At 38.7% G+C, this 25,135-nt stretch overlaps 1 protein-coding gene across 2 annotated transcripts in view; it reads left to right on the top strand.

Annotated features, from left to right (window-relative positions):
- Positions 1 to 25,135, top strand: part of PDGFC (platelet derived growth factor C) — a 134,408-nt gene that overhangs the window by 88,487 nt on the left and 20,786 nt on the right. For both annotated transcript variants that reach the window (XM_075421616.1, XM_075421617.1), the window contains one exon: positions 9,373 to 9,553. In XM_075421616.1, the coding sequence (XP_075277731.1) occupies positions 9,373 to 9,553 (181 nt within the window). The remainder of the gene's footprint in view (positions 1 to 9,372; positions 9,554 to 25,135) is intronic.

Below are 25,135 nucleotides of genomic sequence, written 5' to 3'. Positions count from 1 at the left end.
CTGAAGTACATTTACCAATATATCTAGTTTACAATTTCTCATTCTTGTGGCAAAGTTAATACCCCTTCCCTTCCCTCAAGGCAGAAAGTAATTTCAGACACTATGGGATACTCACATGTGCTTAAGATGGAGATACTTAAGTGCTTACCAGTGCACCTAGATACCAGTCATGATGATTTTTTTCCTAGAGGTGTTTGTGTGCCAATTTACTAGTCATCAGGGAAAGGATATGTTTTCAGCAATATTCAGTTTACCAATTGGCATTAAGTGAATTTTTGATAAAAAGGAGAGTTTTGGGGAGGAGTGTGAAGAGATGCATTTCTCTGGGTTTCTTATTTTTGCATGCAGTGCTTTGAGTCTAGTTCACCAAGTGACAAAAGCTACTACAGAAAATGTATATGTCTCAGCTTCACATGATGCCTCAACTTTTCAGCAGATCCACAGATTTTCAGAAACACAGAAATGTGTTTTCTGGTAGACTGGAGAGTGGTGATGCAACAGTTAATTTCTCCAAGTCAAACAACCAGTGCATCCTTTTCTTTTCATGAAGTGTTCAGATGTCTGAAGAGTAGAATTTGGGGGTTTGAACTCTGTCTTGTTTTTCCCTTTCTCTTGCAGTGTTGTAAATATGTATTTATGATCAAAGTAGCTTAAAATGAGTGAAGGGGAAGAAAACTGAAATCTAAGGATTAAACTTTTTTGCATGTATCCTAAATAATAAGGTAGAAATGCGGAGAGGGTTGTGCGGTTGTGTTAAAAGCCTCAGGCTGTTACTAATCAGTATGAGGAAAGATTAAATAGAGAGAACCATGGCAACCATCTAACATTTGTGAATGAATCTGTGTTTCCATAAGGCAATTTCTAATGTACAGTACTGCATATTCTAAAATAGATGTATTCAGAGTAGGTTGGCGCAGAAACTATAATCCATATTTGGTGAATGGCAGTTAGAAATGTTCTTTGTTTATACCTTGAGTATCTATATTTCATGGAAAATGTAGACATGGCAGGATACTTGGGGTTTTTATGCTCATTTGCTGTATTGGCTGGAAGTGATGTCTATTGCTGGAAGTGATGTTTATGTATAATTAAACATCATTTTCTGAGTACAAAAAACTGACCTCATCAGTTATTTATTTGGATTATATCTGGGTATGCTGTTTCTTTCCAGTGACTGTTAAAACACATTGTGTGTAAGATCAGCAGATACAGGTACTACTACAGAAATTTATTTCATGTCAAATCATTGCTGTTCCATCGTATTTTCTCTGCTTTTATATTAAAACGTCAAGCATGACAGAAAATGTAGAACATAACTCTTTCCTCAATGGTTGGAAGATCTGTAATGATATCCAAAGGATTTTCTCTTCTAGTGGAAGGCACTGCCAAATCCTCCTAAAGAGGATGAGTGCTAGGGGTGCATTGCCCATGCTATGAGCCTCATGAACTGGAGTCAGATGACTTAGGGTAACTTTTTTTCAGAAATTCCTGCTGGAAAGACAAAATCTAGAGGGAATATTTTAAATATTTAAAATTTTATACTGAGTAGTTTTCGAAAAACAGTTTTCTTCCAGTATCCTGACTACCGTCACTCAAAGTAGCCTCAGTTAAATATTTCTCATAATGTTGAGCGGAGTAATTTTTTATTGAAATTTTGCCCTGCATGGTGCTGGTGCTGCCACAGGGTCACCATTGCAGCCACAGTGCCCTCTCCCTTCCTTTCCTCCAGGAAATTTGCTTTCTGCTTCATTTGAAGTTTTTTTTCTCTACCACCTGGCTGGCAAGTGGAGTTATTAATAGCTTACTGTTGTGCACTGCTAGTGGTTTGTGATTTCAGGAACCTTTTATCTACAGGGCTGCATAGAGGACTGGACTGAATGGGCAAATCTTTCGCAGTCCACGGCATTTTCGCTGGAGACTGCATGGACTGTTGACCTGTGGGGAATAACAAGGCTGGTGAAACAGATGGGGTCTGCCATTAGATAAGATGGGTTTGAGTGCCTCTGTTATGCTCCACTGTTCCTTATTCCACTCAGATAAATGCAAATATGCCCATCAGAGCATTACTGGAGAGCTGGGATGATTGGAATAGGCCTCCAGAATCTATTGCAAGAGAGGCTGACAAGCTTTGAAAAAATGTCTTCAAACTAAACATTTGGCCTACTTTCCTCTATATGTAAATATAGTGTGATTTAAAAGTGATCTAAGAGGTGAAGACTATGTCGCCAAAACCCTTACAGCTTTGTCTATACAAATACGCAGTTAAGTGAAATGATGGAAACAAAAAGTTTTGTTCCATAGGACATTTAAATATTTCACTGGAAAAAATGAAAATTATTTCAAATGGAGGTGGAAGAGGGAAAGGAATTTTTCCTTTGGAATTATGGTGTTAAAATTTTGCCTAGTAAAAGATCAAAATGATATTTTTATAATGACAGTTTTTAGTAATTTCCAATGTTTCCAAAATTGAAGCTGTCCAAATATAAACCATCTAAATTCTATTCAGTAACAGTTTGTCTGGTGAAGTGCGAGCGGACCTTGAATGCTTTTGGTCTGCAGCTGAGGTAGGTATTTTAGTTTGCTCTGCCAGCAGCCAGAAAACCTTGGAATTCCATGTGCTTTAAAACAAGTTGGAACAGAAATATTGCAGCATCCCATAGGACACTATAAAAAAAATTAAAGGGATTGTTGTCGACTTCCTATTTCTTCTTTTAGAGAAAACTAATAAATTGAAACAGGTTCTTATCAAAAGGGGAATGAAAAATGTATTTCACCTTTAGCAAGCCATTTTAATGGGTGTGCTAGGTTTTCGTCTAGCATGCATCTATATACTGGTGGAGAGGTCCAATGTCACTGATACAACAAAGTGTTTTACCCCATGGGTTTCTGCTTCTTATGTTCATTAATACATTTGTGAAATTCCGAAGGCAGAGGGAAGCCACAAAAAGGTCACAAAACTGCAAGCCAAGGTAAACAGCCTGTCAGAGTATGTTTAGCAAATGACAGTGTAAACCACAGAAAAAATATAGGAAGGAGAGGAAAACCTGTTCCCTTGGAAAATGCGCATCCTGGTTGGAAAGGCATTGCAGTTGAGAGTTGCTTACGTTGCTTCCTTGCTCTTTTCTGATAAATTGTCTTTGTTGAGGTTGTTAACCAGTGGTCCCAGGCACCTAGTCCATAGGGAAGAGGAATACATGTTCTGCAACAGGTGTAAGGGAAGGCATTGCGGGCATCATGACTAAAGGCAAAAGCATCTTTCATCCCCGGAAAGGAGATTGGACTACCTCTTTGTGATAAATTTCACTTACTAACATTTGAATAATGTATTGAACATAGATACAGCACCAGAGCATTTATTTCGTCATTGTCAGAGAGCATTATGTTTTCTCCTTTGTACACTGCACAGAAAAGAAGGATTCTTTGTTGGTTCAGTGTGCATTTTAACATTTTTTTACTCCATTGCAGATTGGAAAAATGCTTCTCAGATCTTGGTTATTTGTCCCAGTTTTCTTGCATTTCATTTACAAGCTTCTTTTTATGGGGAAATAATTTTGGATGGCTATGCTATTGTCCATGTTGCTGTTTAGCCCTGTGACTTGAAGATGCAGAATTACGTAGCTCAATAGCCAGGGAAACCCGAAGGAAGAGCAGCGAGACCCGCCAGGAGCCATCCCATCTGGTTGGGAATGAAGACTGGCTAATCAGAGCAGGGACAAATATTCCTCAGCTGTGACCCAAGCTGAGAAGCAGAACAACAACAGCCTTAAGGGTGGGCATGGACACGGCAGATCCTCTTGCACTCCTCCAGGTAAACCAGCATGCTCAAGTTCCTCCCTGAAATGTCTGTACACCAATGCATGCAGCATGGGCAATAAGCAGAAAGAACTAGAGCTCCATGTGCAGTCACAGGGCCACGATCTCATTGCAGTTACAGAGACATGGTGGGACAGCTTGCATGACTGGAATGATGTCATGAATGGCTACACGCTCTTTAGGAAAGACAGGCCAACAAGGTGAGGTGGTGGAGTTGCTCTGTATCTGAGGGAGCAACTGGAATATATTGAGCTCTGTCTGAGGGCAGATGAAGAACGAGTTGAGAGTTTATGGGTTAGAATTAAGGGACAGGCTCATATGGGTGATGTTATTGTGGGTGTGTACTACAGGCCACCTGACCAGGAGGAGGAAGTTGATGAGGCCTTCTACAAGCAGCTGAAAGTAGCCTCACAGTCACAGGCCCTGGTTCCTGTGGGGGACTTCAACCACGCTGACATCAGCTGGGAAGACCATTCAGCCAGGCACATGCAGTCCAGGAGGTTGCTACAGAGCATCAATGATAACTTTCTGATGCAAATGGTGGAGGAGCCAACGAGGAGAGGCACTCTGCTCGACCTTGTACTAACGAACAAAGAGGGACTGGTTGAGGATGTGAAGGCTGGAGGCAACCTAGGCAGCAGTGACCATGAAATGGTGAACTTAAAGATCCTGTGTGGAGGAAGCAGGGTGATAAGTAGGATCAAAACCTTGGACTTCAGGAGAGCTAACTTTGGCCTCTTCAAGGAGTTACTGGGAGGAATCCCATGGGTCAGGGCTCTCGAAGGCAGAGGAGTCCAAGCATGCTGGTTGCTGTTTAAACATCACTTCCTCCATGCTTAGGATCGGTGCGTCCCCCCAAGCAAGAAATCTAGCAAAGGAGGCAGGAGACCCGCATGGATAAGCAAGGAGCTTCTAGCGGAGCTCAGGTGGAAGAGAAAGGTCCATGGGGAATGTGGAAAGAGGGACAGGCCACTTGGGAAGAGTACAGGAATATTGTCAAAGCATGCAGGGATGCAACGAGGAAGGCCAAGGCCCACCTGGAATTGAAGCTGGCAAGGGATGTCAAGGGCAACAAGAAGGGCTTCTTCAAGTACATCAGTAGCAAATGGAAGACTAGGAATAACGTGGGGCCGCTGATGAACGAGGTGGGTGCCCTGGTGACAGAGGATGCAGAGAAGGCAGAGCTACTGCATGCCTTCTTTGCTTCAGTCTTCAGTGCCAAGGCAGGCCCTCAGGAAGCCCAGGCCCCGGAGGTAAGAGAAGAAGCCCTCAGAGAGGATGACTTTCCCTTGGTTGAGGAGGACTGCGTGAGGGATCGCTTAAGCGATCTGGACGCCCACAAATCCATGGGTCCCGATGGAATGCACCCACGAGTGCTGAGGGAGCTGGCGGATGTCATTGCTGAGCCACTCTCCATCATCTTTGAGAGGTCCTGGAGGACAGGAGAGGTGCCCAAGGACTGGAGAAAGGCCAATGTCACACCAATCTTCAAAAAGGGCAAGAAGTAGGACCCAGGGAACTACAGGCCAGTCAGCCTCACCTCCATCCCGGGAAAGATGATGGAGCAACTCATTCTAGAGGTCATCATTAAGCAAGTGGAGGAAAAGGATGTTATCAGGAGTAGTCAGCATGGACTCACCAAGGGGAAATCATGCCTGACCAATCTGATAGCTTTCTAGTACTTGGCCCAGTCTTACTTAACTTATTCATCAGTGATCTGGATGAAGAGTTAGAGTGTACCCTCAGCAAGTTTGCTGATGACACAAAACTGGGAGGAGTGGTGGATACACTGGAAGGCTGTGCTGCCATTCAGTGAGACCTGGACAAGCTGGAGAGTTGGGTGCAGAGGAACCTGATAAAGTTCAACAAGGGCAAGTGCAGGATCCTGCACCTGGGGGGAACAACCCCATGCATCAGTATAGGCTTGGCGTGGACCTGCTGGAGAGCAGCTCTGTGGAGAGGGACCTGGATGTCCTGGTGGATGACAGGTTAACCATGAGCCAGCAGTGTGCCCTGGCTGCCAAGAAAGCTAATGGGATCCTGGGGTGCATAAGGAAGACTGTGGCCAGCAGATCGAGGGAGGTTCTCCTTCCCCTCTACACTGCCCTAGTGAGGCCCCATCTGCAGTACTGTGTCCAGTTCTGGGCTCCCCACTTCAAGAAAGATGAAGAGCTACTGGAGAGAGTCCAGCGGAGGGCTACGAGGATGGTGAGGGGACTGGAGCATCTCTCCTACAAGGAAAGGCTGAGGGAGCTGGGCTTGTTCAGCCTGAAGAAAAGAAGGCTGCGAGGGGACCTGATAAATGCCTATCAATATCTGAAGGGTGGGTGTCAGGAGGGTGGGGCCAAGCTCTTTTCAGTGGTGCCCAGTGACAGGACAAGGGGCAATGGGCACAAACTGAAGCACAGGAAGTTCCATCTGAACATGAGGAAGAACTTCTTCCCTCTGAGGGCGACGGAGCACTGGAACAGGCTGCCCAGGGAGGTTGTGGAGTCTCCTTCTCTGGAGATATTCAAGACCCTCCCGGACAAGGTCCTGTGCAGCCTGCTGTAGTTGACCCTGCTTCGGCAGGAGGGTTGTACTAGATGACCCACAGAGGTCCCTTCCAACCCCTACCATTCTGTGATTCTGTGATTCAATCTTGTAAATACTAAAGCATCTGAAAGTTTTATTACTTTTCACAGCAAGTTCAGACTTCAGTCCAGATCTGCAATGTGAGGAATTTTAGTTGCACAGAAGAGTCTTTTGGCAGACTCTTGCAGCACATTCAGCCTTGATAACTGACAGGAATAAAGCTACTGGCTAAAAATGTCGTTATGTCCAGGAGACACGTGAGGGACTTTCTTCTGTTGATGTAGACAGAATTTCTAAAGATTCCCCTTGCTGATGGTGAAACACCTATATTGTGCAGGGAGCTCCACCTACATCTGTGTTCAGCAGTATGGAACCAATATTTGTATCTCATATATTTGCCTTTGAAAACAGAGGTATTTGTCTACAGCATGAGACTGTTGACCATAAAATAGTAGAAATCATCTATAGATCCTGAGGGTGACATTGCAGAAAGGGAGTAATCATTATAAACCGTGCCGTATGTACTGTACCATGTTGCCGTGAGACAGTTACGTTCAATTGCCTTATAAAGTAGGTTTTAGTAAATCCCTTAAAACAGTGATATTGGTAATTGTGCGCACTGCAGTGCAGTACTAGTGAGTGCTATATAATGATTAGAGTGTTTCCAGATTGATCCTGTGGAAACAAATGATTTCTGTTGATCAGAATGGTATTAGGGTGGGGGAAGGGTGGAGAAACCTCTCGATCAAGGTAACACTGATAACACACAGATAAATCAGAAATTATTTTGATTACAAATGACAGCTTGTTTACAAATACCGCATACAAAGATCAAGGAGAGAAGGACTGAATATAGAAGAAACACCCCAAAAAACAGAATTATTTGGATCTGTCATGTATGTCAGAAAGCTGAATTTTATTTGGGTTTTTCAGAATATTTGTTTCCCTCTATTTTACTTCTCAACTAATGTAATTAATTAGCATTTATTTTAAGGGTCTAGATTTTGAACTGTGGAATTTGAGTTTCTCTTTTACTTCAGGGGTACCAGGAGACCAAAGGGTGCAATAGAAAGGACTCTGCAAGTTATATAGAAGCACAAACACCTGTGCTATGCCTGACCCCCCCAGACATCTTAAGCCTAAGTCAATGAATATTAATGATTAACTTACTCTTTACAAATTAGAAAAGTAGACAATTACTTCACATTCTTAACTAAAAAAAATGGTTATCCTTAAAAAAGTCTTAGTACAATTAATGTACACATGGCCTTCGTAGTAGGTTGCATACTTGATCATAAAGTAAAAACACTGGTGAATCAGTTAAAGAAATTAGTGTTTGGAGGTGAAAAAAGATGCTGATAAAGTAATTAGTATCATAAGTTCAACAAAGATTTAAAACTGTGGTACATGGCAGTAATGGATTTTGAACACAGTTAATGAGCATATTCATTGCATTCATTTTTAATTACATGGAAAAAATACTGGTCCTTTAAATGGAGATAATAAATGTGCAAGTCAGTCTTGCACAAACATGCAACACAAGAATTTATTGCCTGCTGTCTAACTAGGGAACTGGGAATCATTATAAAGATTAGCTTTACTGAAAAAATATCCAGAAAAAGCTTTAGTAGAAAATGTTTATGAGGTAATAATTTTCACATTAAATATTGCTTGGCATATTTGGTAGTGTGTGAGTGTGTTTTTTAAAATGTAAGTATTTTCTATAATCAGAGGTAGGACTGTTTTGTAATCTTGAAAGGGGTTGAATGCTATTTACAAATTTAGATTTACATGAGACATGTTTAATATATGATTACACATGTAAGAGAACAGAAAAATATCAGAAACCCTGAAACTTTCTGCGAGGTGTGTTATGCTTGTGCTTAGAACCCAAGCTGTGATTTAGAAGTGACCGGGCAAGCTACAGCTATGATTTCCGAACGCTTGCGGTGCTTTAACCGGGGTGCTCTCACCTGCCGAGCCACCGGGCCATGCTGCTGCCAGTGCTCGGGGGGCTTCAGGCGGTGGCAGCTGGGGAAACTCAGCTGAGACGCTCGGTGTCCATCCTGTCAGCGGGCAGCCGGGGAGCTGACATGGAACAAGTTAAAGTGCTGAAACCAGACGTACCTTCTGGAGCAGTTGCTTCCAATGTTTTTATGACTTAAGAAGCCCCTAAGCGTTTCCAGTGGAAGCAAGGACCTTTGAGTGGCACATGGATGACAGTTGTATGGCTCGTTGATGACAGTTGACTGATATTTCTTAGTTACCTTTCACAGACATATTTGAAGTTCACAGATCCCCAGGGATACCCAGACCACATCTTAAAACCCAATGAAACTAAACCAAACTTAATGTTTTGTTCTGTCAGAGCTCCCAACCCGTATCTCTCTTGTCAGTATTACCAAAATATCAGGTTCTTTCTGACACACAGTGTGTCCCTGTCCTTGCTCAACAAATGTCTCACTGGGATACGCGTAAACTCAAAATGTGCTTCCAAGTTGCCCTGTCACCTTAACCTTTAGGAGCTTATTCACCACTGGTATTACAAGAGGGCAAGTTTTCCATGCCAAGAAGCCCCTGCCCTTTCGCTGGGGACGCGCAGTGTACCGCTAGTGATGCTGCGGGACGAACTACTGTGCCACGCTTAGGCAGTTTCAATCTTCTTTTCTCTGACTTTGTTCTGCCCTCTCCCACACGTTGTAATTGCTTTCCGTAAAAGGAACAAACAAAACCATACTCAAGGGTCTCTTCAAAATGCTAATTCTGCTTTTACTTTTTTAACCTCACTGCGTGATTTTATTATGTATTTAAGCCAGTAGCAACTTGGAAGTGAAGTTTAAAACAGCTGGCTTTGGCAGCATGCTTTTAGCATTAAAGAAAAAAAAAAAGAAATTGCAAACTGCAGAGTCAGTTTCTTGATTAAAGCAGGCAGTTTTTATAGGAGTTTTATCAGTAAATGAACATTTGATTTTCTTTTCTGTTTAGGTATGACTTTGTAGAAGTTGAAGAGCCTAGCGATGGCACTGTTTTAGGGCGCTGGTGTGGTTCCAGTAGTGTGCCAAGCAGACAAATCTCCAAAGGAAACCAGATCAGAATACGATTTGTGTCTGATGAATATTTTCCTTCTGAACCTGGATTCTGCATCCATTACACGCTTCTTATGCCAGTAAGTAACGTGTTTCAGATTGGAACAGTTCGGGAAAACAAAATCTTTGAAGTGGTAGCTCAAAAGAATCTTTTAATAGTTTAGGATTAATTACTGTTTATTTCTTAATAATAACAATAATGAGCAATCTGTCTTTAAGATTTGTACATTTTGTTTCTGGTTTTTAAGTAACGGAGTGTTCTTGTGGTTCTTGGATGGTTTTGGACTGGGAAGTTGTGGGCTCAGTTGTTTGTGTGGAAACTTCAATAAAATGTTTGCATTCCTAATACACTACTGTGGAAGAAAAAATTTGTAGCTTTGAGAAGAAGAAAAATCAGCATACGAATCAGCTGTGTGACACTGAAAGAGCGTTGGGAAGTTTCAAAGAAGATTGAAGAAATTATTAGTCAGCTGCTATTAGACACACACAGCCAAATGATGATACCTAGTTCAAAACCAGAAAGGTTCTTATGTTGCTGGATTGTTTTATTACAGTGACAAAGCAGACAATGCAGAATACTCATTTTCCACTGCATTTCCTCTGGAAACTGTACTTTAGACTTCTCTTGAATGTCGCTTAAGGCTTGTAAATCACAGGTATTAAACAACAGTCATTGTCTAAAATGTGACTATTTTCACTGTCAACAGATTTCTGTTACCTTTTTTCACCAAAGGAAATATCTGTGCTAGCAAAACAATGTTTTTAGATTTTTAAGGATGAGATAATGTTCTAAAACATGAGAGTGGAGCGGAACAGGGTTGAATTGTTTTAGAATAGGTATTCCGTATTTAAAGAGAGAGTAAGCAGTATTTTTGTTAAATTCCTCATAATTCACTTTGTGAATCTCCTAAGTAGTCTTGTGGTCTGTGGTATTTGGTTAGTGGAAAATATCTGAAAGCTCAATAAAAAATTGATCAAAAGAATCCATGTTGTAACCGTGCTGACATGCGCTTCGCTCAAAATGCATTTGGCTTGCTTATTGCTTCTTCTCCCCATTTGCAAAACTTCAGTTAGCGAGAAGAAGCAAAGAAAAATTCTGTGTATCTTTTCAACAATACAGAATCTTCTACATAATATATTTAGCATACTGATGATGGTGTAAGTGAAGTGTAGTAGTGTGGGTCTGTGTACATATATATATATGTTATTTTCTGTTGTTTTCCTGTAAGTGTTTTTAAATATTTAGGCCTAACTAAACTATTCCTAAAGTGATTAAAAGATTGATCTGCATATTTGATGCTTTTGTTAGTAGAATAGCGCGACCTGATAATGATGAATTTTGATATTAAATAAAATGTCAATCAGTCTCCAAACCAACCTGAAATACGGGCAGATTTAAACTTTTGTACACCTGAGGGCAGAATGTAATAAGTATGTTTTCTTTTAGAAAATGGTAAAAGAAATTCCCTAAATAGATGTATTTGTGGGCTGGTGCCAAATTTCGTTGTTGCAGCACTAGTATTACATCCTACCTGCGACATATCTATCTGACTTATGTACGATCCGGTTTCTGTGGAATGGATGAAGCAAAGGCACCTGAAAATACCAGAGTGTATGTACATTTATCATTATGCCATGCTGTACAAACTGGCTGAGTTTATTCCTTGGCATTTGATGGTGAAAACTGGTTCTAATATTTAAGTTATCAACACTTGCAAAAGAATTCTTTTATCTTCAAAATATTTCACGTCACTTATTCAATAGACAAAAACAGAGCTGACATCATAGGATGCATTTTTAGTTCCCCATTTTTCTCCATTAACAAAGCTCATGTAGTATAAGAAGTATACGCACAAACTGTTTTAGAAAACAAGTATGTTATTTCTCAGAAATGTAGCAGGCAAGAGCAGCCCCTGTCACAGGAATTCAGAACTGGCCTCAAAACGTGCACTACAACTGCTTATCGGTTTGTGAGGATGAATTTCCAAATCTCTCTTTAAAAGGGTTGTGATCTTTTTCATCAAAAATTCCATCTTAATAAGCCATGCAAAGTACAATGTCACATTTCAGACTGCAGACTGTAAATGAAATCTATATGGCTGAGTTTCAGGATTAGACCTGCTTCATGTACCTAAAGCAATTGAAAACTGATGCCAAAAAAAATGTGCTTTTCTTTAGAACCATGATGCTATATCATCCAACATTTCAAGGGAAACTAAAATTTACAGCCCCTCCCTCCCCTCCCACCTCCCTTAAAAAAAAGATGTCAGCTATAGGAATGAGTGTAAATTTTAAATAATTCTTGCAAAAATGTACCTGATTCACTTCCATGAATTGGTGCTAAACAGTTAATTTTTTTTTTCCCTTCATTTTTTGACAAGAGGGGGAGGGGGAGATGCCTGGTAGACTAGCAATGAGAGATTGTTTGGGGAGAAATGAAGCAAAACTGAAATAAAACAGTGCAAGCTTGTTTCTGTATTTGGAGGCCACACACAGAGAGGGGCACCGGACATTTTTCAGGTCTTTTAAAGAGCAAGAGAAATGGCTTTGTTTAAATCTGCTGTAATTTATTGTATATATGTATTTTTACTTTGTATATTATATTTCAAACTTTTCACATGATGAATAAGTAGGGGAAGAATGGCTATTGATCTGATTACTTCTAAGATTCAGTTACTCAGAAGGACTCGCAGCAGTTCCAGTATCAATAGATGCAACATCATTTTTTAGAGAGGTTCACCGTGGGATCGTAAGGCACCGCATAAAAGCAGCACACATACTGTATACAAGCAGAATGCTCCCTGAGAAAAACACAAAGCTTTTCATCGGATTCTAGCTAAGTACAGTTTAACTATTTGATTTTCTTCCATTTTAAATTCTGTACCCTGGATACATCTAGAACTTTCTGTATTTCTGGTCTAACTCCACTTTCCTTTGTTGTAGAGTTTCAAGTTAATTTTGTCTGGAATACCATAAGGTGGAAGGAAGGGTTGAAAAAGCTTATTCTTACCAAGAAAATGTAGTTTGTGCTATTTGAAAATTATTACGCTGCTTTCAGCACAGCTGTTATTCTTAGTCGCTCTTTTCATGCTCTGCCCTGTCACTTAGTCTGTGCTTACTGGTGAGCTGCTTTATTCACTGAGGGCTGCTTAGCAGTTGTTCTGCGTTTTGCCTGCGCAGCTATGCATTTGTTAAAAGTCATGTTTTTGGCAGCAGTATACTACCTAAACTTTCCTAAACTTTATTGCAAAAACAATCCATATTTCATTTCTTTTCCTCTTTTTCTCACTTGCGCCAAGTTACAGCTCTAATCCATATAGTAGCCACATGCAATTGAGGGGAAACCTTATAAACTCTTATAATATATGTTTGGGCTTCAGTCTTCCCAGTGACTTGTTTAGTTTAAATTATGTCAGTTACAAGTTTGGCAGAGAAAACTTGATGTAATAAAGTCCATTGTTACTTGGGGAGCGGGTGAATGGGATACTTGATGCCTGAGGTGCCATTAAGGAATGCATGACTGATTGCCAAAGTAGTTATTAATTATTCAGGGTACTCAGAACAAAGCAGCTCCAGTTAAAGTTGAAGCCGGGGGTGACTGTATTCCCCTTTTTTTTTTTGGCATAAGGTAGCATGTCATTTGTCATCAAAGATCATGCCAAAGATCTCTGCAAAAAACAGACTTAACCCTCTTCTGTGCAAGTGAAGATGAAGAGGAAAATCCAAGAAGGTGCTTAAAGACTGAACTGGTTTAGAAGTGTCTCGGCAGATGTTTTGTGATTTTGGTGCAGTATGGCTACCTGGATTTTAATCGAAGAGAGATGTTTTTTTTCTTCTGATGCAGAGATGCTGTTAGTAGTGCTATTAACAGTAATGAAGATTAAATTTAAATACTGTGTAGATAATCTGTTTAGGGCTATCTACTAATTGTTCCTTTATTTCATTCAGATTGGCTAAGCTTTACTTTTTATGGTTGAGCAAGTTAATTTTGTTTATGGAATCTTTTAAATTGAGCTTGTTTAATGAAAAAGGCAAATAAAATGTAAATACTAATAGAAAAAGTGCATACTAATTGAACAGAGAAAGGAAAGCCCTTACCTAGCTTGCTCTTCCTTTCAAAAGTCCACAGATTTCACAGATACCAGGTGTGTATCTTGCATGTCAATACCAAAGCCCAAGAGAGGCTTAACCTTGGCTGAAATAACTGAAAATCCATTCAGAAACATCATAGAGAACATTATTGATCTTCTAAACAAAGATTTTTCTACACTCTCTTAAGAAGTAATCAAAAGGTTTTGGAAAAGACATGAGTTCATGGTTGTTCAATCCAAGTTTGTAGGAAGCAGCAGGAGGGTGTGTGGGTGTTATTTAGCACTTTGCTACATAAAGTGAAAAAGGACTGTGAAAGTCCTTTATACAATGGAAAGGACTCTTAAACAAAACCTCTGTGTTCAGAGTTTCCACTGATTAGGTATAGTGAAATGTAAGCCCAGATAAATCAGCAAACTCCTGAAGATGCGCCAGCATGCAAATTCAGTCATTCAATTTTTTCTTAGTGGCAAAAATTCATTGTGAATCAGAGAGGTTTTTGGACTAATTCTCTCCTTGGAGATTTCATTTTGCATTAAATTTGTGCTTCAGATCTAAAGAGAATTTCCTTCTAAATTTCTTAAGTGAGATACTAAAGATCACCCCAAAATATGTAGATAGGAGTGACATGCTTCAGATTAATAAAAAAACCTACAAAATGTACAAAACCGAGGATGGCTATTATCCATGGGACTACGGTTTGAGAGGAAAAAAAAACACCTTTGAAGCTGAAAGAACCTCTGAAGGATATTTCCCAATCAAATCGTAAAATCTTGTTTTCCTGTGACCATATCTCATTCTGTCACATCAACATCATAAAAAATTGAAAAATCTGTGTAGGTGAAGCAGACTTGCAGAAAGACGAGATTAGAAATAAATCTAGCAAAATTGTTCTAGGGAGATTGTAGGCCTGCACAAAAGTCCATGGAAGTGTGTCCTTGACATGCACAACCTGTGATGTCAGTGTGGATTTTCTGAGACTCAAAAAGGAAGAGAGACATTTTGATCCAAATTGGTTGTCAACTAGTTCCTGAAAGGAGTGAATCTGTTTATATGATCGCAAGTTTTGTACTCTGAAGGGCTAGGTTCCTTTCTCTCTGGCCAAAATTTGAATGTAGTTTCTCACGTGGTATATGTAGTAGATATGATTTCTTTTGTATTTTCTTGTGATGTTAGTTTTACTTTGGCTTAGGCTGAAAGGAATCAGAAATCATTTCATTGACTATTTCTAGAACAAAGTAATTTTGTTTTCTTGGACAGACTTTTTTATTTTAAAAATTCATTGTATATTTGGCTAAGCTTTAAATTCATTGATTTTTGAAGTTCATTGTATATCCCACCCAGTTTCACTATGACAAAGGTATAAAAAAATCAGCTGTTTTTCTTATTTCTAAACAAGTAACAATAACTTCAAAATTAAAGGCAGCTGTGTTACACATCAAATGTCACGCTTTGTTTTTTTTCTGTTCAACAACTTCAGTAGAATTTCTTCCTGAAAATTTCAGGAGTGTTAAACAAATAACATGACTGATTCTGCTTGTGGACCATTCACATAAGTCTTAAAATTGTATTTTTGAAAGACAGTATTGAGGGGAAGTCAAAACAAGTGAAGTGGAGAAGAGCTTGTGCAAACTGCTTTCAGTCATCAATAGCATTCTGTACAAGACAGATCGCTCTGGCAACCTGTTTCAAGCAGAAATCATTGCCGTAAGCAAGAGATACGGGGTACTGCAACTGTCAAGAGAAAGCAGGCAGCCCTTTTTGCTCCTTTCTCCATGTTATGTCTTTGAACGCATATTAAGCCTCTTCTCACACATGAAAGCAGATAGTCGGATGATTCAGTGCAAGCAGTGTCTAACTTTAAATACCCTAAAAAGGTAAGAAGTTTAGAAAACATATCAGAAAAGTATTTCAAACACATGAGAATCTCTTTTCTTGAAGTTCTGTGAGTTACTAAAGGCTTTTATTAGGTTTCCATTTAGTAATAAATATTTATATTGTCAAGGACTCTTTATTATTTGGAAACTCTATTAGTGTGTCTCAAAGTATTATGTATGCATATTTATTTCATTTGAAAATGAGTATTACTTTTACATGGTCTACCATTTATTGTAGTGTTCTGCAACAAATCTTGTGTGTAGAAGTTTTAATGTTGTGTGCTCTGTTGTTTTGAAAAAGTCTACAGGAGAAGTTATAGATAGTTCTATCTATAGTGTTAGAGTGTTTTTGTCTTGTTTTGAACAATTTCAGAAGACTCCTGGAATGTCATGACTCTGGGAGTGGTCTGTCTGGGGTATGTGGGATCTTAACTAACATTATTTCTGTTCAGGAACAATCTGAAAGAACTATGTTTCGCCAACTGGTGAGAAAATAGGAAAAAAAATGTGTGCAAATCATGGAAAGATAGTAATGTGGAAAATCCAATCTTCGTTAGTGATGCGAGGAAGAGAATACATGGTACATGGGGAAGGTGGACCTGGGTGAATTAACCAGCCTTGTGGATTACCTTGTCATTCCTCTTGAATTAGTAGACATTGAAGTGTACACCTGCTAATGAGCAGGGAACACATCACTAATGAAAATAAATTTCAACCATTGCATTTTAATATTGTAGTCCTGAGTATGTTCTGGGAGTCCTCATGATAAGAGTGTATCCTGTTAGTACAACATAGTTAAATATCGAGACATAAAGATTTAAAAATAAATAAATGCATTACTGCATTTTGACACCAGAGTTTGAAGAACGTTTCAGATTGTGAGTTTTTCACTTCTTGAAATGGCTACCATTATACTAACTGATAAACATTTTTTTAAGTAGTATTTTGCTCGTTTGGATATTTTTTTTTCTTTAAGTTTACTCAAGGATGACCGAATTAGCTCTAATCAGAACAATTACACAGAAGACCTTAACAAAAGAAGAATACTGCCACTCTGTAGCAACTATAAATAGTAGCCTAAAATATATTATTCTCTACTTCTCTAGTTTTACAAACTTTCCTTTAACTGATCTTCAAAGAGATTCTCTCTTCCTTCTCAAAATCTCACTTCTAAAATGGTTCTTCACAAATGAAGGATGAGCAGATCAAGCTGGTTAGTCTTTATCAGTCAGTAGTAACACATTAAAGAATTTAATATGTGTTACGTATATTGGCATGTGGATTTAAAAATTTATTATTTGGCAGAATTATCAATAATGTCAAGTTTCTAAGCCTTTCCAATTGCTTTTCCACTCTCCCAAATGTCAGGCTGTCCTGAATCAAACCAAAGGTCGCCTAGCCCAGGAGCTTGCAACCAGTGCTGGTCACAAGTGGATGGCAGGGAGCACTAGGAGGAGGTCAAGCAGATGTGATTCTTCACTCCTCCTGTACTCCCCCACTCAGCAGCTATTTTCTGCAGAGGGGGATTTCCTGAGCCTGTGCGCTTTGCTTAATTTGTAACAGACCTTCCTTGCCCGTGCATTTCTGGAACCCAGGTAAACTTCATGCCTTCACAACATCCTTTGCTAAAATCAGATTGTATAGGCACCCCGTAGAAGTGAAACTTCAAACAACTCCTTTACTTGAGAGGGATATGTGTGTATATAAAAACGTGTCACTCTTAAGCTGTAGACACACTGATCCCATGTATTGGCAGCTGTTGGATGCTAGCTCAACAAAATATTCCACAGTGAAGTCCAAACGTTCCTTCAGTCTTTTAAAATTATTCTGTAGTTGTGGTTCAAATTTATCTTATTGATCATATCTGTTCTAAAGAGTTCAGTCTCTGTTATTTCTGGGTAACTTTTTTAATGTAATCCTTTAATAAATGTTATATAAGCTTTTTTCCACTTCATATGTTTGATTAAAAAAATACCAAAATCAACCCTCCCAACCCCAAAAAATAAACAAAACAAACCAAAAAAAACTAAACAAACCCAACACCACCTTCCTGTTCTTCCAGGTCCCTTTAGTTCTGCTGGTTTGGTTTTTTTTTGGCTACCTTTGTCTTTATTTTTTATGCTTTAAGTATTACATAATTGTCTAGTTGACTATCCCTTTTCCAGTTTCCAGGATCAACATGTTATTCACAGCTTTTTGAGAAAGCATGCTGATGGCTTCTCTACAAATGCCAAAGCAAAGTGACTCTGTCCCCTTGTCAAAGTAATCCCCTGTGTAACTGGCACAGGCCTAGATTTTTTGTGCTTTCAAATACTGAGACGTTGTGTCTGACATGCTTGCTAGTGGAAAAAAAGGTAAGCAAATGTACATTTGATACTAGGTTTCAGGCAGCACCATAATTTTCAGTTATGCTGTTTTAGCTGCGTTTATATCGTGTCCCTGTCCATTATTAATATCTTAGTCATGCCGCAGTCCTATCCGTTGCCTCACCCCAACAGAACGGGCAGTAACTAATTAGAGTGGTGTGTACTGTGCGTACTGTGCTAATTTTTCTTACCATAATTCTGGTAGGAAAAGATGAAAGTGGTAATGAATGGAAAGAATTTGGGTCAGAGCAGAGTTACTCAGTGCAACTTCTCTATTTTTTTTACATATGGTTCAGATCTGGAAGGCTTTTAATAACAGCAGAATTGCAAGGAAAAAATGGAATGATTGGTGCAGCTCTAGACATAGGAGATCAAATCAGCTGTGGAGCAGCTTCTGTAGATGACTGACTGCACAGTCTAACTCCACAAACTGGTGGAAGCACCTCTAAATTCAGGAGAAGAATTCTTGACAGAGTAATAACACTGTATAGTAGCTTTGGGGTAAGAGTTTGCTTGTGGAAAGATTAATGTGTGGTTTTGGTAGTGGTATTAAGAGAAATCCTTTTGTTTATGAAAAGGGATAGATAATAAGCACGATGGGAATACCAAAATTTGCACCTGTCTTGTCTTTGCAGTACCTGGCCTCTGGTGTTACAGATGGGGATTATGAGCCGTCATTTGTTAGCTTCTCAGAAGTACTCAAAACTTTTTTACTGATGATGATGAAAGGTTTGGCTGAAGAAGCCAGCATTTTTGTTGAAAAGGTTTTGGTTTTGTTTTCATGGGAAAGTCTAGATAATCACAAAGCTGCTGCATCTGTTCTTTCAATTATCTCTGGCTAGGGTGGTGAGGCAGGAATTGCAGAGGGTTGCTTCCATGTTCGCTCCTGATAGCTGGTGTATGCTGTTGAAGAACTGTAATTCACTGTGATTCAATTACAGTGAACAGAACCAACTTTTCTCTGCAGGCTGTTTAAAAAAATTTAATGATAATTTTAAAACACAAAACAAAATAAACAAAACCTTGCATGTGAAAACAGAAGGTGATTTGTTTGGCAAAAGGCATTTCCAGAGGCAGAATGCTTAGGCTGCTTGAGTATTCATTTCATTCTGCTTTTGAGCTAGGCAATAAATTGTAGGAAGAAAAATAATAAGAATCGTTTGTGAGGAGAAATAAAATCCTGGGCTTCAAATTGAAGGGAGTGATTTAGTGCATGAAAGTTCAGGTTCAAAGGCACTTGAAAAATGGAGGTGTGAAAGCAGATGACACAGCCTTTGGAAGAAATTTTGCAGGTAATCCTACAGACGTTGTGAAGTTGGTGGTTCCCAGCGGCCCTTCCCTTTCAGCCAAAGGATTCCTTCCAGGAACTCCATGATAACTCTACCCTGACACCACATACAACAGCTCTCAGGTCTCACCTGAGTAAGTCTGTCAGGTGGTTAGGGGAATTTCAGTGTAGGGGTGTAGATAATTAAATCAATCTGATGCTTTATTGTCCAGTATGTAGCCCTGGTGTCTTTTGGTAGCACTTCATTAACTTACCGAGTTTCTTGGTAGACATCTCTTGTTCTGAACGTTCTTCTAACAGTGCGACAAATACCTGTTAAACAGCATGACCTTCTTTGACAAGACAGATGCTATGCTAAGGTTATTTTGTTAGAAATCAGTATCCTCATGGATTTGTGAATAGCTGCCATTGTAAATACAATTTCTTAAATTTGAATCTTCAAATATTTTATTTTCAGGATTTTTGTTTTACTTATGGTGCCTGCATGTGAATGTAAAAATGTCATTATTTTTGAAACTTCACAACATCTAAAAATCTAAAATTAATTTGTAGTCAAATTTTGCTAACTGTGCAACTGACCCTGAGCTTCCCTGCTGGCTGACATACCCAAAACAACTAGGTAGGCAAGAAAAGCAAGATAACTGAATTGAGCCAAATTATCAAAGACACTCCGTCATCATCTGTGTTTCTTGGGGAAAAGGGCCACATGCCAAATCATTTTTATCTTGCTAAGTGGCAGGACAGTTAGCCACATATATGTAGGCTTTTAATACGTAAGCCGTTAATAGGCTTTCCATTGCTTATCTTCTGAAAATCACTCTGATCTTCTGAACTCTTATGACTTGTGTGTGCATATTTGTCTTCAGGCCTTTCAGTGTGAAGTGTTCTGGGTAATCAAAAGTTAATAAAATATTTCCCGTTCTTGAGTCATCTGTGTGATGCCTTTTTGGCTTGGAATTCTTGTCTTTTAGTCAAAGTAAATTGTGCCATTGATCTCTTCTTGTTTGCGCTTTGTCAATAAATATAACTTGAAATACTGTATTTGCTTTTTTTAATTGCCCTTCTGCTTAAGGAAGTCATAGGCACCTTTCATGTAGAAAAAAACCTTGCGGTTCGGTGCCTAAAATAGCAGTACAACTTTTGATGCAACACAAATGTTGAATTAAGGTTCGTAAGAGCATTTCGAAACTGTTTGCTGGTATAAAACACTTCAGAGTACGGCCCAAAACCAAAAGACAGATGATCAAGTCAACAGTGTGATGACAAATGAGAAATTTTCAGAGGGTTCTTCAATTATGTTCCCAATCATCATTAAGAATAAAAAATTGAGTTACTTTTACAGCTCAGTATTTACATGGATGAAAGACAATATAAAATTTGGAAGTAATTTACTACTTTGCTAACACAACTTATCTAAAAATATCAGAACTTAAGGAACAAACCTGGACATCTTTAATGTGATAGAAGTGGTTGGATTGAATACCTTGATATTTTGCAAATGTGAGAGACAGATGAACCTGAACGCTGTGCAAAGCCCCCTGTAAGGGGGCAGCTCTTTGGGCAACTGTCAACCACACAGCAGCCCTCTGCTCTGCCGTAGCAAACCAAACTGGTCTGGTTATGTGCTACAGAGCAGCACTATCTATACTCTTACTTAATCTAAAGCCTAAATTTAAAGACTGTGGTTGCTGTCCGTTGTTTCAAGTAGGCACCCCTTGTTTTTTGTCATTTATTGCCTCATTTTCTATGACCTATGTATCACTCACTAGTGCATCTAATATTTTTAAAAAATACATTGGGAAGGTGCTTCTTCAAATTGGAAGAGAGAGTTACCATGCTGTTAAAGAAGAACAACATTTCCATGATAATGTTTGATATTTTTTTACCTGAAACTGCTTACAGATTATAGGAGAATTTGGGAAATCAATAAATTAAAAGCTGTCCAAGTACAAACAAAACCAACTTTTCTCTGCAGGTTGTTTCAAAAAAGAAGATAATTTATAAAACAATTATGCGAGCCTAAGAAGCATCATTAACTAAGCTTTGCAAAGCTGTAATTTACAAAGCCAGTGCTGTACAAAAATGCCAGTAGATAATTTATAGATAGGGGTTAGCCTAAATTTCCTGGTTAATGCGTGGAAGAGTAGCAAAATAGTTAGGTGATGTCATCATAAAAATCTAAAACCAGAGGAAAATCATTTGAACAACACAGTTTTAAGAAAAAAAATTGTTTTCCATTCTTAATTTTTCTTTAATTCCCTAATAAAGTATAAGTATACTTACTTATGAAGGAATCCTCACTGACTTATCTTTTAATACTTACAAAAAGTAATCTCCTAATCAAGCAATTAGAGACTCCCCAAAGAGAACCAGGAAGAAACGCATCAAGTGAAGCATGTGGCCTTTTCATTATGGATATTTTATACCCTGCCCTGACTCTTGTCAGTTACAGTGTTCTGCCTCTGATAGCTGTCTGTCATAGGCCTTGGCTTCCTTGCAATAAGGCACTTATACCTTCCACTGCTATTTTCTGGTGCAGGAAAAGGATGGCAGCTCTTTTCTGCTGTGTATTGAGGTTTAGAGGACAAAAAAAATAGTCAGGTTACCTGAGGAGGGGGTAACTGGCAATAGCTGTAGTGCCAAATTGTCATGGTTGGGTCCTTCTGTTCACAGATCATATTCCTGTGGTTTTTGTCAGCAGAATAATTGTATTTTAACGTTACTCTAACAGTGCATCAACTTGGATTTGTTATTGCATGCAATTTCAACATTCGTTATCTTTATTCATACAGTGATAAGCACACTATTGAAATTGTGACAATAGATAATGTTATATTTTCCAATTTATAGGCTCTCGAAATCTTTGGATATTTTGATTCAGTTCTTTGTCACATAGACAGCGTGACTGGTTACAGACAGATTTTTACACAAGCAGTTCCCATTGTTCTGAGCAGCAAATACTAGGTATTGGAGTCTGAAAAACAATGACCACATTATCAAAATAATGGCCACATAATCCAAGCTTAAATAGATTATTGGGATGTTTTAAAATATGTTGATAAATTAATTGGCAAATAATTGTTTCTCTATATGCATTTATTACACTGAGAATAATGTTCTGCCCAGTGAGATCTAATTTCATAGTTACTACCTGTTCCTCTAATTTCCTAATTCAGTGAATTATACACCATGGACCAATTTCAGCAGTGAGGTAAAGATTGCCTGCAAGAATTTAACTTTGATGGTAATTGGCTTAAAAACAGTATTGATGTTATCATTCTGAGATCACAATCAGTGTTCATCTCAAAAAATTGGTTTAATTTTCTGTGGGAGTAGTGGAATAGTGGGAGAAAAAAAAGAACAAAGGTGTCAGTATTTTAATTGCTTGCTACAACATCCTCGTTTCTCAGAATTCTCTTTTACAACACAAAATAGTTGCTAAGGTAACCTGTAAGTAATACTAAATTATTGTTTGAGGAAAGAGTATAACCTTAATTTTTAAACAGCGAAAGGTCCTCTTCTGACTTTTTAACAGAATATAAACTTACAAAAGGAATTTTTACTCATATAAATTCAATAAAATTAGATTAAGTTTATGATGATGTACTTGAAATGACAGTTTGTCTCCAATCCCATTCCACAAGTGGTTTGTGCTCACGTGTCCTAATTTGTTCATTCAGACACCCATCTTTGTCCAGTGGGACTGAAGAGATAATCTGAAAGATGCAAAACAGCTTCAGATTAAATAATAAATAGTGGAAGAAGGCGAAGAACGTGATAATACTCTCTTCTTGGTAATTTGGTATTTTAAATGTATAATTGTTTAAAAAAACAGAAAATATTTTCTCCGACTACTAGATTGACTCTTTCTTTGGAAAAGCAGGACAGTCGTCACAGTCAATTTACCTGACTTGTCTGGCAGTGCTTTGTAAATGTAGTTTATGCAGCATATTTGAATTATGTCTCTCTGGTATGGAGAACCTTCAGAACTGGTTTCTATTCTTAGTTGAACAAACAGATCATCTCATGGGGCTTCGCTGTGCAGGGCAGGTGGAAGAAATCCCACCAGAAGTAACCGCACAGATCTCTTCAGTGAGTGTTCTTGACTGGTGTTTGCTTGCAAAGTTGCTTTTTTACCCATTCTTCTGTTTTCCCCTCTTCTGCAGCTGCTTGTAGTGTCTGTGGCTGATGCTCAGGAACAAGATGAAGATACATATGCCGTGATAAATACTTTTAAATAACTCCTTTTTAATACCACCTAAATTTAGCTTCTTATTTGAAACAGTGCTTCGTCAGGCATTCAGATGAGCATTTTCAATCACACGGTTTTGCAGCACACTTTCTGTCTTGATCAAAGGATAAACTTGTGGTCAGCCAGAACCTTTCAGTCTAGCAGGCTAACGCAGCAAATAACTCTGTGTAATGTTGGGTGCAACAGTATGAGAACAATGTCTGCAGTTCACAGAAAATCATATTTTTTATAGGCTGGAAAATTCAGGTGGAACCAATGTCTCACACTTTGGCTCTTTACTTAAACTGATAGTAAATCCCACGTCTAACCACTTCCTAGATTGCAATGAACAGCAGCCTGTGAAACCACAATTAATTAAAGCTTAGAAAACCACAGTTTTTGATGTCTGTGTTCTGTAATTAGTTCCATATATTCTACATGAAATCATCAGAAACACCCAGTATTCCTGAACCAGTGAACAGGAAAATAAGAGACTGAAGGAGAAAATATTTTGGGTGTAAATACAAGCAAAAAAAAAAGTATGTTTCAGTGTGTAAATACTCATTTTCAAATGGGTGTTGAAAACCTTTACAAAAAGGGTACATGTGAGAAGCAGAATGAGCAATGCCTCTGCAAAAGGCGTACAACTCTTCTAAAATTACGCCTTTGAAATAAAAAAAAATACCTGCCTTGTTTACAAGTGATAGGTAGCACAGTCCTCTGTAAATGAGCTGAGGTTATTGCAGCGTTAGTGTGCAGTACTTTCTATTTTTGTGCAGATAAATATTTGGACTTTGTAGCGTTGCGGCATGGTGAATGTGCCGGAGCCGGGTGGCAACGCGATAGGAGACGCCGCTGTGTGCCCGCAGAGACAGGTCCCGTTCAGGCAGCGCGACACTCCTAGCAGTGCTGCTGGCAGGACGGGGGCCATCACCAGTGCCTGAACAGACTCGAGTAAAATGTTACGAGGAAGATTAATGGCTTCATGGAGAATACAAGTCACCATGATTTTTCCATCATTTTGGTTACAGAGAGTGCCACCCTTACTCGTATTATGTTAGCAAGCCCAAAGTAATGTAATTAAAAAAATATACATACCAAAAGACTGGTTCTAATTGGCTAGATCAGTTAGAGATCATTTGGCTACGTCTGTGGACAGTGACAGTGTTACAACTGAAGCTCTTTCAGGCTTAATGGAAGTCGATTCAGTTGCTAGCAGTCTTCAGAAGAATGAGATTTGCTCTACAATTTACTGGATTTGTTAATACTATTGTATATTTCTAGGCAGATTTCATCTTTTTTTTTAATGTGTCAAGGAAAGGGCTGAGGAGGAATTGCATGTACAAAGGAAAACATATATTTATGCATTATAATCAAAATAATTTGATTGCTTCAATGATTTTTCTTTTTTAATAACAGCAAGAATCAGGCTGAGGCAATTACTTGTAGTGGTGCCTTAAAATTCAACCTATTATATTTTAATAGATTTGTTCATGCTTTAAGCAGCACAAAATTTCATGGGAGACCACTAGAAAAAGAATGAAGTAGTCTGCTTTCAAATAATCTTTGAAGGATCCATTTTAAATAGTGGACATAGAGATTGAAAAAGTGAAGCATAGCAGAAATGCATCTACTTCTATTTTATAGCTGATGCTAAAACCATCTTCTTAAATGGGTTACATTAGATACTATTTTGAGGCTTCAAAGAAATTGTAAATGATACTGCCAAAGGGACTGCTGCTGCTCCCAAGGAACCAACTTTTATTAGAAAACCCATGACTCCCTACTCTTCTTCAAGAGACAGTGGCTAA

This window comes from Opisthocomus hoazin, chromosome 5, assembly GCF_030867145.1.
Source record: "Opisthocomus hoazin isolate bOpiHoa1 chromosome 5, bOpiHoa1.hap1, whole genome shotgun sequence".
NCBI lineage: Eukaryota > Metazoa > Chordata > Aves > Opisthocomiformes > Opisthocomidae > Opisthocomus > Opisthocomus hoazin.
The sequence above is the reverse complement of the archived record's forward strand: the minus strand, read 5'-3'. Positions and strand labels throughout refer to the sequence as shown.